Here is a 13,589-nt window from a genome sequence, read left to right on the forward strand (position 1 = left end):
AGTCATGACTGGATTCCCCCTGCTCTTCATCTGGACTTTCCAAGTCAGTTCACATCAAAGTGATGAGTCTGGGCCACATCAATGAGGTGCCTAGTTTTGGTGTTTATTATCATATGTAGGGGAATTTCCATATATTTAGAACTATAAGAGACATCTTCTAGAGATCCTCAAACTTACAGATCCTACACGTAATCCTGACATTTCTGTGATGTTCTTTACTGATTTAGCTCCAAGGGGTTCAAGAAATATTTTACACTTGATCTTAGCCAAAAGGCCATCAAGAAATATTTTTTTTTCTTTTTTTCGGAGCTGGGGACCGAACCCAGGGCCTTGCGCTTGCTAGGCAAGCGCTCTACCGCTGAGCTAAATCCCCAACCCCAAGAAATATTTTGAGACACAACTTGATACCCAGATTTTCTTTTAATGACCTTGAAATTTGAATATCTATGAAAACAAAAGGATGAATATTTAGTACCTGGAGGAATGTTTCTGTCCACATTTGTGATAAATTAATTCAGAAAAAAATTACCAGTTTGTATTTTCAAGAACTCAATTCCTAATAACTTAAAGTAGAAACAAAGTTTATGTCCCTTAGAAGGAGGAAGTGAGATGGGCCAGTTCTCATTGGCCAAGCTTTTGTTAAACCATCAGGTCCTTAAGAGGAAATAATTACAGCTCCTTTTCACTTAAATCTTGAATATAGAAGAATGACTCCATGGTAGGAGTATGTTATAGTAATGATATATTGAAATGTAAGTCCTTTTATGTTTTGTCTGCACTGTCTGAGATATGTTAGGCTACATTTTTACCTGCTTAGCAGATCAGAGGCTGCTAGTGTAGATGAAGCAACTTCTGTCATAATTTGAAAAGCAACAGTCTGCCTATCTCCTCCCCAGTTTTAGAGGCGCTCCCTGCCTTAGAACTTTGATGGAAGCATTGGATCTATAAACCTAGTTTCCTCCCATGGCTTTTGGTATGGAACATTGACCCCATGGCTGTGGGTCTCAATACAGCCCACTCACTCTCTACTGACTAAAATGGCACTCTGAACAGTTGCAATTCATGTTGAGTTGAGCTACTTAACTCTAATAACTCCTAGGTGATTTATGCAGACGTTTGCATTTTGTATTTAGAATGGACAGGAGACCCACAGATGTTCCTAGTCATGAGGATCTGTCATGGTCATTACATCAACCTTAAGAAATGATCCAAGAAAGGATTTCTTCATGTCCTTATAGGAGTCTTTTCTTAAAGATTTCTGTTGATGTGAGCATTTTATAATGCCATCTATTTTCATGTCTATTACAAAATCCCTCTAAGAATTCCTCAGGATTGAAGATAGTCTGGCATAAATTATTTTTCCTGATATCAGTAGGTACTATGTTGAGGAGAGAGAGAGAGAGAGAGAGAGAGAGAGAGAGAGAGAGAGAGAGAGAGAGAGAGAAAGGGAGGGGGAGGGAGAGGGAGACAGAGACAGAAACAGAGATACAGAGACACAGAGAGACAGAGACAGAGACAGACAGAGACATTTCAATAGTTTTTTCATGAAGATGTATAGTCATTTAAAATGAAAGGATTATTAACACGTTCAAGTTTTATCTAACAGATATAGCACAGCTATGAACTTGCCAATGGGATTTAATAATATGACCTACCTTCAGTGTTACATGAAGACATCAGTGGTACCTTCAAGATTCAGGCCTTTTTCCCCTTAGATTTCTGTTTGTCTACACATAACATGAGTGCTTTATCCATACTCACTCCCTGGGCTAAAAAGAGTATAACCTAATACACCCACAGTTAAAGACTGGCCTTGGGTTATCATCCTCACGATTACACAAAGGACATGCATACCTGCCAGGAACGGCCAGTTCTTTCTTCCTAAACCTCTCAGGGAGGCTTCTCTAAAGAGTGTGCTGATGAAAACTAAACAAACCTATTAAACTAGCTGTACACAAGTCTTATGTCTGGGATTATTATAATAGTCATAATAGAACATGAACATTATCTTCCAGATGTTTGTCATTTTGTATGTTTTCACTGTCTTTAGAAATTCTTTCGATTTGCCTCTTGACATAGGACATAGAGCAAATTTAGATTTAAAACTAATATCTCATGGCTATTAGTCACTTATTTGCTCGTTAAAATGATAATAATGATGCAAAGAATTTAAAATAAAACAAGATAGACTATCATGCATAACTCCTAGCCTTTTTTAAACATATGAGATGGGAAAGGAATTTTAACTTTAACATATGTTTATTTGTGAGTTTTGATTGTTTCTAATTACTCATTGCTTAGTCCACTAATTATTTTTTAAGATATTAATGGCATTGATTGGAGAGTTTGAGAATGATCCAAAAATTTACTTTTAAGTTGTCATAGAATTGTGGTCAGTTTAACAATGGAAAGAGAGAACTAAAATATATTTTAACTATTCAAAAATTGTGTTTTCTGCCACAAAAGTATTGAATTTACTTTTATCACAGATAGAAGTTATAGTTAGTTCATTTTAAAATGAGACTATCTGTTCTAAATTATCCACGTAGAAGTTCAGCTATTTAAATATTGGTCACTTTATATAAAAATATGATTAATTCAGGAACAACTCCTAAAAGCATAATAATTAGTTTCATTTTTATAAATACTGAAAACATGCACTAATCTGTGATAGAGAGGCCCAGAGTGCACACTAAATAAAAATAAAATGCTTTTGAGATTTGCTAGTAAAAGAGAGTAACCAGTTTTTAATAGTATGTTGGATCAATGGATTTTTCCAAGTTCTTTTTCATAGTTGTGTTTATTTCTTAAGTAAGAAAATTTTAAAGAATGTGGAAAATTATGCCCCCTTTATCCTCATGCTTAAATAATATGTTACATGCACAAATATTATTTAAAAATGATTTTGTCATGAGTAAGAAATTTATTTTATTTATACTAATTTTTGAATTTTTTTTACTAAATCATTGCAAAGACTGTCAACCTTCTAACAGTAGTATTAGTATTAATTTCTCTAACCATGCATGATCCATTTAACCCCACAGTAGCTAGAGCTTGCTTGCCTTGTTTTTTCCCTTAAAGAAAAAATAATCAAAAAAAAAAAAAAAAAAAAAAAAAAAAAAAAAACCACAGTGGACATGGCTCCACAAAGCAGGAAAGTAGAAAAACTCAAGCCTAATGGATTGTTGATGTTTGATTACCTCACACACGGATTTTTTGGAGAACCATACGTGTATGACTTCTCTGAACTTTCTATGTTAAATGTGTACCATCGTTAAACCACTTGCTTTCTTCCTGCCTGCTCTTTGAAGAAGCCAATTAGGAGTGAAGGGAAACAAGGGGTAGGCAAAACACTGCGGTGCGGTGTTCCTGCATCTGTCTGGGAAAATTTCAGCCAAAAGTTTATTTTGGGAAAAAATAAACTATGATGCCACCACACACACATACCCATGCACACAAAACCACAGATACTTTGGCTGCAAATTATTCTACAGTGGTGTTGCTTGTCGTTGACTTTGTCTGTTCTGATGTGTACTGCTGCTATTCACCCTTGCATGTGTTTGCAGATTCTTCTCTGTGTGCTTGTTCATGACCTAGCTCATCTCCTCATTGGTTAGGTCAAACCTATTCAAGGAAATAAGAATTTATGGGTATGACTGTTCGTTTGAAAGCCCTTCTTAACTACAAGAGGTCTTCATTCCAAACTACTTTAGTCAGCGTTTCTCAGTAGGGTGATGTACTTGGTCAACCAGCCTCCTAAAGGCTACCTGGCTCTATATATGCCCTTCCCAGACCTGGGAAAACAGTTTACTCCTACTCCTGTTCGGTTCATTCTCTGCGGCGGAAATAGAAACATTTGATGGAAATTGCCTTGAGTGGAATTGCACACTCTCCATCCTTCTTACCGAATGAACAAGAACTAAGACACTGTTTTCTTCTTTCATCTGTCCCCCACATTTTGCTGGAAAGAAAATGTCAAAAGTAGAAAAACTTAGTATAACAGAATATCAGTAGCAGAGGAACCCCCCCTGTGGGATACTATCACATACTTAAAGTCAGCATTATTTAGGGTAACTGAAATATATGATTTTTCCCCTCCCACTCTGCCTTCTCACTGACAGAATACCCATAATTCTTGTTGGTTATTTTTTTTCTCCAAAGTTACGTTCTTGGCCATCGCTGACTACACTGTCTGTTGTTCTGAACCATTGTCTTAACTACATTCTTTAAAAATGTGATGTTGAAGGCACATAATATTGAAGATGACTCCAGGATGAACCCCGAGTTTGCAGACCGACTGAAACAGCTGGACAAGGAAGCATCTTACTACCGTGATGAGTGTGGCAAGGCTCAAGCAGAAGTCGACAGGTTGCTGGAGATCCTCAAGGAGGTGGAGAATGAGAAAAACGACAAAGACAAGAAGATTGCGGAACTTGAGAGGTGAGTTCTGCACTCTGAGAGTTGTCCAAGGTGAGCAAACACTGATGGCTTGTTGTACACTCTGATTTGTGGTACGTCTGAAACACCCATGTGCACACACTCATATCACAAGTTAGAAGGAAGTTAATATTTGAGGAATTTAGCCTTCCAGGGAAGGAATGATGCTGTGTTTCTGTGCAGTGCTATAGAGGCACAGGGTTACCTTCCTCAGAACTAAGAGCCTTTTCAGCATCTAGGAAAACAGAGCCTGGCTTCCTTGAGGGACATCTCTGATTCAGTACGTGTACCAGCAAAGTATGCAAAAATTTTGGCTTTGACTATCTGAAACCACGGTTCCTTCCCATTAAAGATGAACATTTGTGGTTTTGGTTTGTCACAAGCAACAGAGAGTATGGAGAAATATAGTTGGAATTTCTTCATTCAGATAAGAGAAAGGGAGGCTCATGTCCTTTTGGATGTCTTTTGGCACACTGTAACAAATTCTGCCTTAAAATTATCTTTTAAGAGGATCTTAGACTGCTTGGAAAATAAACGTGATTAAATATGTTGGGTAGGGTCTACATGATCACAAATTCTGTCTAAAAGAATGAGTCTAAAACAGACTTCGAGTATCTATACATTTTGAGATTAACTATAGCTGTATTATATCAATGTGCGGCATGGATGCTAACACTTTTTCCTATACCTCTGTAAGTAAAGAACTTTCTAAACACTCTTACACAGCTCTGTAGAACCTCTGAGCATTTCTCATTGGTTCTGCAATAGGCGTAATTTGTTTTCCGAGATTCAATCCATGTGGAAGAGATCAGCCAATTTTGAATAAATCAGAGAATGCTTGCCAGCTTGGACGGAGACACTTGTGAGGTTCTGAAGGACTTGAATATACGTGCAGAGCAGCGCTCTGTGGCCTTACAAGAACGATAATGGGCTTTTGCTAAAGAAAGACCTGGGTTCCAATTTCACATCTACTATGTGCCAGCACCGTGGCCATGAGTCTTGTTAAAGCTGAATCCCTAACAACCTATTAAAATGTATTCTGTTTTGTATCTACCCGGTTTTCATATAAGGTAGGACACTAACCTCTTTATGAAGAACAGAATGCCAAGACAAATCAGTCCTCAGTATTAACTGCCTGGACAGGATGGGCAGATTATTCACAGTGACGCTTCAGCAATGTTTTCAATATTGTATTTAACATCTGAACACCAACTTTATGAATAGTTCTTTTAATAATCTTAGCCCCCCTTTTCTGTTGACACTGTGATTAAGTTTGATTCAGTCTAACTAATTTTAGGACATAAGGCAGCTTCCTTTTTATTGAGGTAACTATGAAAATTCAATGATTTTCTTTCTTTTTTTTTTTTTTTCTTTTTTTCGGAGCTGGGGACCGAACCCAGGGCCTTGTGCTTCCCAGGCAAGCGCTCTACCACTGAGCTAAATCCCCAGCCCCAACTATGAAAATTCAAATCTTTAAGGGCAGGAGGACAAGATGGTTTACCAGCTAAAGATGCCTGCCACTAAGCCAGGATTGGATTTCTAGGACCTACATAGTGAAGAGGGAGCCTTGCCCTCGAACCTTCAGACAAATGCTATGGCACATGTATGCCTCGTCCAATACACACATAAACACGTATGTGCAAAAGAAAAACCCAAGGCATAATAAAACTTAAAAAGCCATCTTCAAGCATCTTTAATTTTAAAGTGTTGGAGAGGTCTCCCAGCGTGCCGGTTCTTAAAATTCCAGGGCTGTGGTCAAGTTTAATAAAGCTATCTATATGGCCTTTTTAGAGTCACATTTCAGGACCAGTTTTTCTGAAGAAGAAGAAGAAGAAGAAGAAGAAGAAGAAGAAGAAGAAGAAGAAGAAGAAGAAGAAGAAGAAGAAGAAGAAGAAAAGAAAAAAAAGCTAGTATGGATCACAAAGAATGTATGGCTCTGCCTCATTGTTTCAATGACAGTGAAAAGTCGGATGACTTTTTATGGCCATTCATCCATCCATCCACAATGGCCATCCTGTGGTCAGAGATGAGCAGCTGTAGTCTAAGTCCTTGAACTTCTAGTCTACCTCTTTAAGAAGCAGTTTTCTTGACTGATGGTGTCGTAGACGCAACACCAGCGTTATTAGTAATACCAGCTATAACCATAAGAATAAGGTCTTTGTGTTTTATCGTCACTGTATGCCAGATGCTATGTTGCGCACTCGACCTGGAGCTTGTGTTTGGCTTAATCTTACCCACAGAAACCATCAAGTTATACACATTTAGTAACTTCCTAACGATTACAGGGCTCAGAAGAATCAAAACTAAAATTCAAATCTAGGAGGGGCTGAGGACAATGCCTTCCACCGAGGGGCCACATAGACAAACTCATTTCGCAGCACTGAAGTCATACAGGGAGCCTGAGGGCCGTCTCTCGGCAGGCCCTGAAGCCACCAGAGCCCCACCTCTTCCTTCTTAGTTTCCACGAGAGAAAGTGATGCTCTGGATGTTTCAAAGGCATTTTTCTGTACTAAAGCAGTTCCTGAGACCTGTAATTGAAAATCAGGATGGGCTACTATAAACATTTACATATAAATGGCTTAATTATCTAGTTGGAAAAACAGGTCTTAGCTGGGCTGTGTAGCCATTAAATCATCAAGAATATTCACAGTTTTATTTCTTCAATATGGAAAGCATTAAAGCGGCAGTGATTTTACAGGCATTTATCTTTATGTACTTTCTGCACATTTTCTTTATCTCTGCATTTGCCTCTCCTTAAAGCTGATGCCTCCCAGGCACTGTAATTCATAAAACATGTGCAGGAGCCTGACTCTGTCCCAGGTCTCTGCCTGACTGCATCTCGGGTCCAGCGGCAGAACACAGTCTGGGAAATGTCTGAGCCCCAGCCCAGCCCAGGCCCCTAAGGAGGTGGGGGTGGAGGTCCAGAGGAGAGATCTCCTGGGAAAAAGAGGGTTCAGGCTTGGCCTCCCTTTCTGAAGCATTATCTGCTGGGTTGCGTGTGTATTCATTCCCACCAAAGGGTCTTCCTCGACTTTGTCAGACAGCCCTCTTCACATGGGTTAGTATCTCTGCTGGCTGGAACTACAAGATTCATACCTCATAATGTTTAGAACTAAAGATTTCTGAGCATTATGGCATGTATCTCCATTTCGGAGTCATAGAGAGTGCTTGCAATTAAGTTTGTGATTTTGAAAACCAAACTATTGAACTTGAAATGAATTTGTGGTCTCTGGCTTGTAACGTGACCTACCAGAGCGAAAAGCCCTCTTTTTGAAGCAGCTCATGATCTAAAACGTCCCAGAACTTCTGTCACATGCAACAAAACATTTGAGGTTAGGACTGACTCTGAAACCCTGGCAGGGGCCAGCTTCTCTCCGAGAGGCCAGTTTATCTTCCTATTCCGTTCATCTTCTCATTTAAAAGAGTTCCTCCAGCATTAGTATACATCTACATAGCATACAGCTGCCATTTCCAGTGAAGCTGTTCCTTCAGCGCCACAAGAGTGCTGATTCTCGTCAGCCATTAGAGACGCAGTGTTTTAAGGTATACGTTTTGCTTCACTTGATGTGCCTCTCACACAAGGAACTCTTGTCCTGGATGCAGACGTTCTAGCTGGAAGCTCTTGCCTCAAACATAGGCTGCTCTGGAGGAGCTGGTTACAGGGACAATGGCCTAAAGCAAGCCCAAGAGTGAGTCAGAAGCAGGCTGCTTCCTTTGCTCTGTTGTGATGTCAACTGTCATGTAGACCACACAACTCAGCAGCCGACTGAGCCTTGGAGGCAGTGAAGCACATCGCCTAGAGAAGAGGAGGGGATGAAAAGTCTGCCAAGCAAGACTTTCTGCCACTGGCTTTCTTGTATCCCAGTCACGGGAAGGAGTCAGATGGGTGACCTTCGGTGTAATTATCTTAAATCTGTAGGGCTTTTTCTGATGTTTGTCCAGAGCTCAAATTGAGTCCTCAGTCATATCCATCCCTCCAGATGATACCATCAGACATCAGAGTGGAAGTCAAGGTACCACTGAATTATCTGATAATTATCTGGGCTGAGGGTTAACGCCATCAGACATTTGGACTTTGAAAAATTATTTTTTTGGTGCCTAACAGAACCGTATCTAATGTTGAGAAAGAAACTATTATTTTCCTCTCTGATTTTCTCAATAATGTGCTGACATAATTTCCTTGATGCCTTTCAGGGCTCTTTGTGAAACGCAAACTTAAACTTTCTTATTATTTCTAGAGTGTGATAATCTATTCTAGAAGTCTCACAGTACAGGGGAGAAATCTGGTATGAGTTCTACTCACTTTGATACATACTTCTTTCCTCTGAGTAATTTTGTCTACTACTGCATTTGAAGAACTGTCTTAAAAATCATTTGGGTAATTTATTTGTTCTTATTTTATGTGTCTGGGAGTTTTGCCTGCTTATGTGTATACATACTGCATGTGGGCCTGGTACCTGAGGAGACCAGAAGAAGGTGTCAGAGTCCCTGGAATTGGAGTAACTGATGATTCTGAACTGTCAAGTAGGTGCTTGGACTTGAACTCATGTCCTCTGGAAGAGTGTAGTGCTCTTAACCACAGAACCATCTCTCCAGCCCAAGAAATATCTTTAGAATAAAGTTATAAGGGACTAAAACACCATAGTGACCCCATGGAAAGAGTTCAGAGCCAGAGTCCCTTGGGGAAGGCGGTGCCATCTGAAGTATGTACTAGCTGTTCCAGCTCAGCATTCTCTACCAAGGGCCAAGATCCCCAGCTTAATTCAGTATGATCTAGAAGGATTGGGAACAGCGGCCAAGCTTTGTTGCTACAGTCGCCATGATGGCGTGGTGACCTGACTTGGATCTGTGGTACGTTTATGACTGAGAGACTCCCGGCCTAGACTATGAAGCACACCGTGTGTGCACTTCAGAATTTTCTCTTTGATTTTTATCATCGCAGTCGACATTATTTTCATTTGGAATGCTCCAGGTTAGACGTCACCTTAAGGATTCGCTTTTCCATGTGTGCAACATTCTTAAAACTGCATGACAACATGAGATGAGGGACCCTGTGAGCAGATGGTTGGACAGATGTTTCGTGTCTCTACTTCGCTTTTGGGCGGGGGATTTTACAGGTTAACAAAACACCTCTACATGTTCCTTTCATAGCCTGGAACATAATCATGGCTTCCTCCCCTAAGCTTGCCTTTCTATTACAGACTACTGTTTTGCCTGGTTGGAAGTTCTTACGCAACTAAGCTAGCAAACATGTGGGCCTTCTCAGTGGAAAGGAACTTCATTTTCTCAGTGGAAAGGAACTACTCTCTGCTGTGGATGTTGCCCTAGTAGGGAGGCTACCAGCCCGGTGGTGCCCCCTCAGCAGCCCATGGTACCTCACCAACAGCTTTCTTCATAAGGCCTTTGCTCTCTGCTACATGCAGTGCCCTGTAAACATAAACTGTGAATCTTTGAGTCAGAATCCAAATTGCTAAGAATTTTTAAGAATGAAGGGGTGGGGGGGGACCACAGTTCTTAGGATGTAAGCACCCAACCCACTTACTCAAATAAAAGTTTTTGTGACATCATAGCTTATCGCTCAAGCTTGGTGACTTCGGTTCTGTCTTATCAAATGATGAATACAAAATAATGTGCACACAGGTAGGGACTTCCTCTGCCAATGCTCCTTAAAAACGTTGAAATGCAGTCATTGTACTGACCGGGACAGCTCTGTGCTTCCCACCAGTGCCCGTGCGATTCCGTGTATGTGAGCAGATACAGGCTGCTTATGCATGACGCGTAACGGGACAGCTAAGGTGTGTACCCAGGGCTTCGGGGTATGTATCAGATAGAAGGTGCTTTATTATCCTCCATTTGGTTATAGAACCTGCTAATGTACCATCTGTTGGCTGTATGTTTAAAACTAATGGCTCTCCCTCCTTTTGTTCTCTTTTGCTACCCCTTCCTTTCTGCTTGTCTCCAAACCGCTGCTCTCACCCTTGCTCCAATCAGCTTGACTCTCAGGTTAGTACTTTCCGTTTTCCTCTCCCTGTCTCCCTCCTGAGCTCACCTTACTGCCTGCATTTGTTTAGTCAGATAATTCATTGTGCTATTTCCCCAAGATAGACTGCATGGTGACACTATGTGGAGCAGAGGAAATACGCAATGCAGGATGCTAAATGCAGCTTAGGGGCAAGAGCTCCTCCCTGGGACAGGTGACATCACAAACCAAAACATTTGGACCTTTTGTCTAAGGAATCAAGTCAATTGTGTTTTGAAGTTCAAATTCAAATTCAAAATGTGCTTTAAAGGACTAATAGGGCTTCCTTAAAGTCATTTTCAAAAATGATCGGCTTGTTAGCTACATAGTGAACACACACACACACACACACACACACACACACACACACACACACGCAGAGAGAGAGAGAGAGAGAGAGAGAGAACACACATAGAGTGCACACATACAGTACATACATACAGTGCACACACACACACAGTGCACACACACATACAGTGCACACACATGCACATAACTTTCTGTCATTGTTTCAGTTTGGAGTTGTCAGTTTTCTTTCTACTAACTGGACATTATGCTTTAATCATTCAGGGCAAGGGATGTAGAAAACAGGTGTAAAGCTGGATTCATGATTGACTGTGCACTGTAGATTAATGAGAAAAGTGGACATTTTGTTTGAAATAGACTGCCCAGCTTTGAATTCTTTGGCTGGAGGTCCAAGTCAATAATTTTCCCTTTCTTAAGTTAAAATTTTTCTTTTACTAACACGTGGTAGTTTAACACAATGAAATATTTAATCTAACAGCAATTTCTTTATCATTCAAACGATGGTTTTAATAAAGGGCACTCATTGTGTGTTTGGGGTTACATAGACTTCAAATATATAAAATGAAATAAAAAGGGCCAGCCTTCAGTTTGAGGTTGGTATCGTTATTCTTTTGAGAGACAAGTTTTATTTACTTTTCCTCTCCACTCTATTCTGTTCTATGCCCTAAGCCACCAGGCCGGTGCCTTCCACAGGAACAGCAAATAATGTCAAAGTGAAGCCTCCTGCTTCCTTACTAGCTTTGTCTCACCACCAGCTCCCAGCTCTAGTGTCTCCGAGGCTATGTGGTTCAAAGGATGCCTCGGAAACCTCTTGACCATCGTGAGACTGCAGGAAAACCTACTCTTAAAGTCTTCACTTCAGAGGTCCCATTGGTGTTCCTAGCACAGATATACAACAGGGCACTCACCAAAGATCTAATGCAGGGATACACTGCAGTGGACTAGACAGCAGCCATAGCTGTTTGCAGAATTACAAATTTCACAATGGGATATGAGCAGAAGGCTCAGCCACTTGGCATCCAAACCCATGTGCCACAGTTTGGATTCACTCAGTCAGTGAAGCTACCGGCTTTTTGCCCTGTTTTCCCCCACCTCCTGCCATTTGCTATCCTTGACCTGCACTTTTAGATATGAAAGCCCTTGTGACAAGGCTCCTTTTGCTCTCATGCCTCTGTCCCCTTGCCTGGCCTTGGGTTTTTCCTCCTCCTTTTGTATCAGTAACTGGGGTGGAATGTACTTAGTTTTCCTCTTACTCGTAGTTTGTGAACACGGACCATTTCCATTATTGTACAAGGCCAAGATTGACAGGAACTTGGAGTGACTAGGAAGCCTCTGGATAAAGGGTAGTGTGTGCTGATTTCTTTGATAAAATATACCTGCCAAGTCTAGTAGATAAACCGTACAGTCCAAACCAAGGTCCAGATCATTCCAATATCATCCAGTAGACTGCTTCAAACGAGTCTGAGCCTGACGGAGAGAATGGGCCATCACTGGGGAAAACCTCTGCTTGTCTTTAGTATAGAAAGAATTGGACAGTCCTCAGCTTTGGAAAGGAAAGTCTGTAGAGCCTTGGAAATCTTTCTTAAGCTCTGGCAACCTCTTAGAATTAACTGCACTCCTCCTGCAACTGCTTACAGGCTTACCAGTCAAAATAAAATGGAATGCAACGGTAGAATTGATTGCAGGATTTGGGCCTGTATATTGTCTTTTTATGGCTTACTCCATGAGGGGAGGCAGTGAAGGAGAGGGAGAGAGAGGGAGGGAGGGAAGGAGGGGAGAGGGAGGGAAGGAGGGGAGGGGAGGGAAGGAAGGGGAGAGAGAGAGAGAGAGAGAGAGAGAGAGAGAGAGAGAGAGAGAGAGAGAAAGAGAGAGAGAGAGCAAGCACATACAAACATGGATGTTTATGTACACCATGGATTTTAGAGCTATCAAGTCTGATCCCTCCAAGCTTACAAAAGTCTGTGGTCTGCCCTGCAGGTTTCCACCTCTCAGTCTGAGGTTTGAAATGTTAGTAACACTGGGGCTTTTCTGAACTCCATGAGAAAGTCTTCTCTACAAAACCTTTTGCAGATTACCTCATTTCCTTTCTAAACGCTGACGCTTAAACCCGGGTGGACAGGTCTGAGATTCGGGTTCAGTGTAGCGCACACGTCCTGTTCAAAACCTATGCGGGTCTCCACTGCAGTGAACGCCTCTTCCGTGAAGACTCCCTTTGCACACACGGCAGTGGGAGCAGTCGAGATTTAGTAGCATCCTTGTATTGTACTTACGGGCAGGTTTATGTAAGATTTGCTCATTTCTAACACGTGACTTATGACAGACAAGGTTATCGTGATAAATACAAGCAGGAATTCAGTTAGAGGGAAAAAATCCTTTGGGATGCAGATCAAACTCCTGCCAAACTATCAACCAAATACAAGCAGAAGGTTCTCCCAGCCTCCAGCTTCCTTTGGATCCTTTCTTAGGTGTTTCTGTGTTTGGGCCTTAGTGCCCCTCACAGACAGGAAGGAGTTGCTTTCCGAGCAAATCTTACTGGACATTGTATGCTCTGTGGTGGTGCCATGGGTGGTGGACCTCATGTATCTCCCTGTGAGTGGGTATGAGCTTGTACCCTGCAGCAGGCACAAGTCTTTGTTATAGGATTACTTCAAACATCTCTAAGAAAAGTAATCATATGTGATGTTTCTCCCAACTGAGCACTGGGCCCTCTCAATCCCTCGCTCTTCTGTCAGCTGCCAAAGTCAAACTTTCCACATCTCAGATGCTGTCTTAGTCAGGGTTCCTATTCCTGTACAAACATCGTGACCAAGAAGCAAATTGGGGAGGA

At 41.2% G+C, this 13,589-nt stretch overlaps 1 protein-coding gene across 29 annotated transcripts in view; it reads left to right on the forward strand.

The window, feature by feature from the left end:
• The window catches only part of Erc2 (ELKS/RAB6-interacting/CAST family member 2), an 860,860-nt gene that overhangs the window by 427,658 nt on the left and 419,613 nt on the right, over positions 1 to 13,589 (forward strand). For 27 of the 29 annotated variants that reach the window (XR_010058279.1, XR_010058280.1, XR_010058281.1 and 24 more), the window contains one exon: positions 4,247 to 4,440. Coding sequence is in view for 25 of the 29 variants with exons in the window: in XM_063275106.1 (XP_063131176.1) it covers positions 4,247 to 4,440 (194 nt within the window). In the remaining 4 variants the exon portion in view is untranslated. Of the gene's footprint in view, positions 1 to 4,246; positions 4,441 to 10,428; positions 10,441 to 13,589 lie in introns of all 29 variants that reach the window. The other 2 variants (NM_170787.3, NM_001401498.1) reach the window with 1 other exon arrangement.

The sequence above is a fragment of the Rattus norvegicus genome, chromosome 16 (genome assembly GCF_036323735.1).
Source record: "Rattus norvegicus strain BN/NHsdMcwi chromosome 16, GRCr8, whole genome shotgun sequence".
Lineage (NCBI taxonomy): Eukaryota > Metazoa > Chordata > Mammalia > Rodentia > Muridae > Rattus > Rattus norvegicus.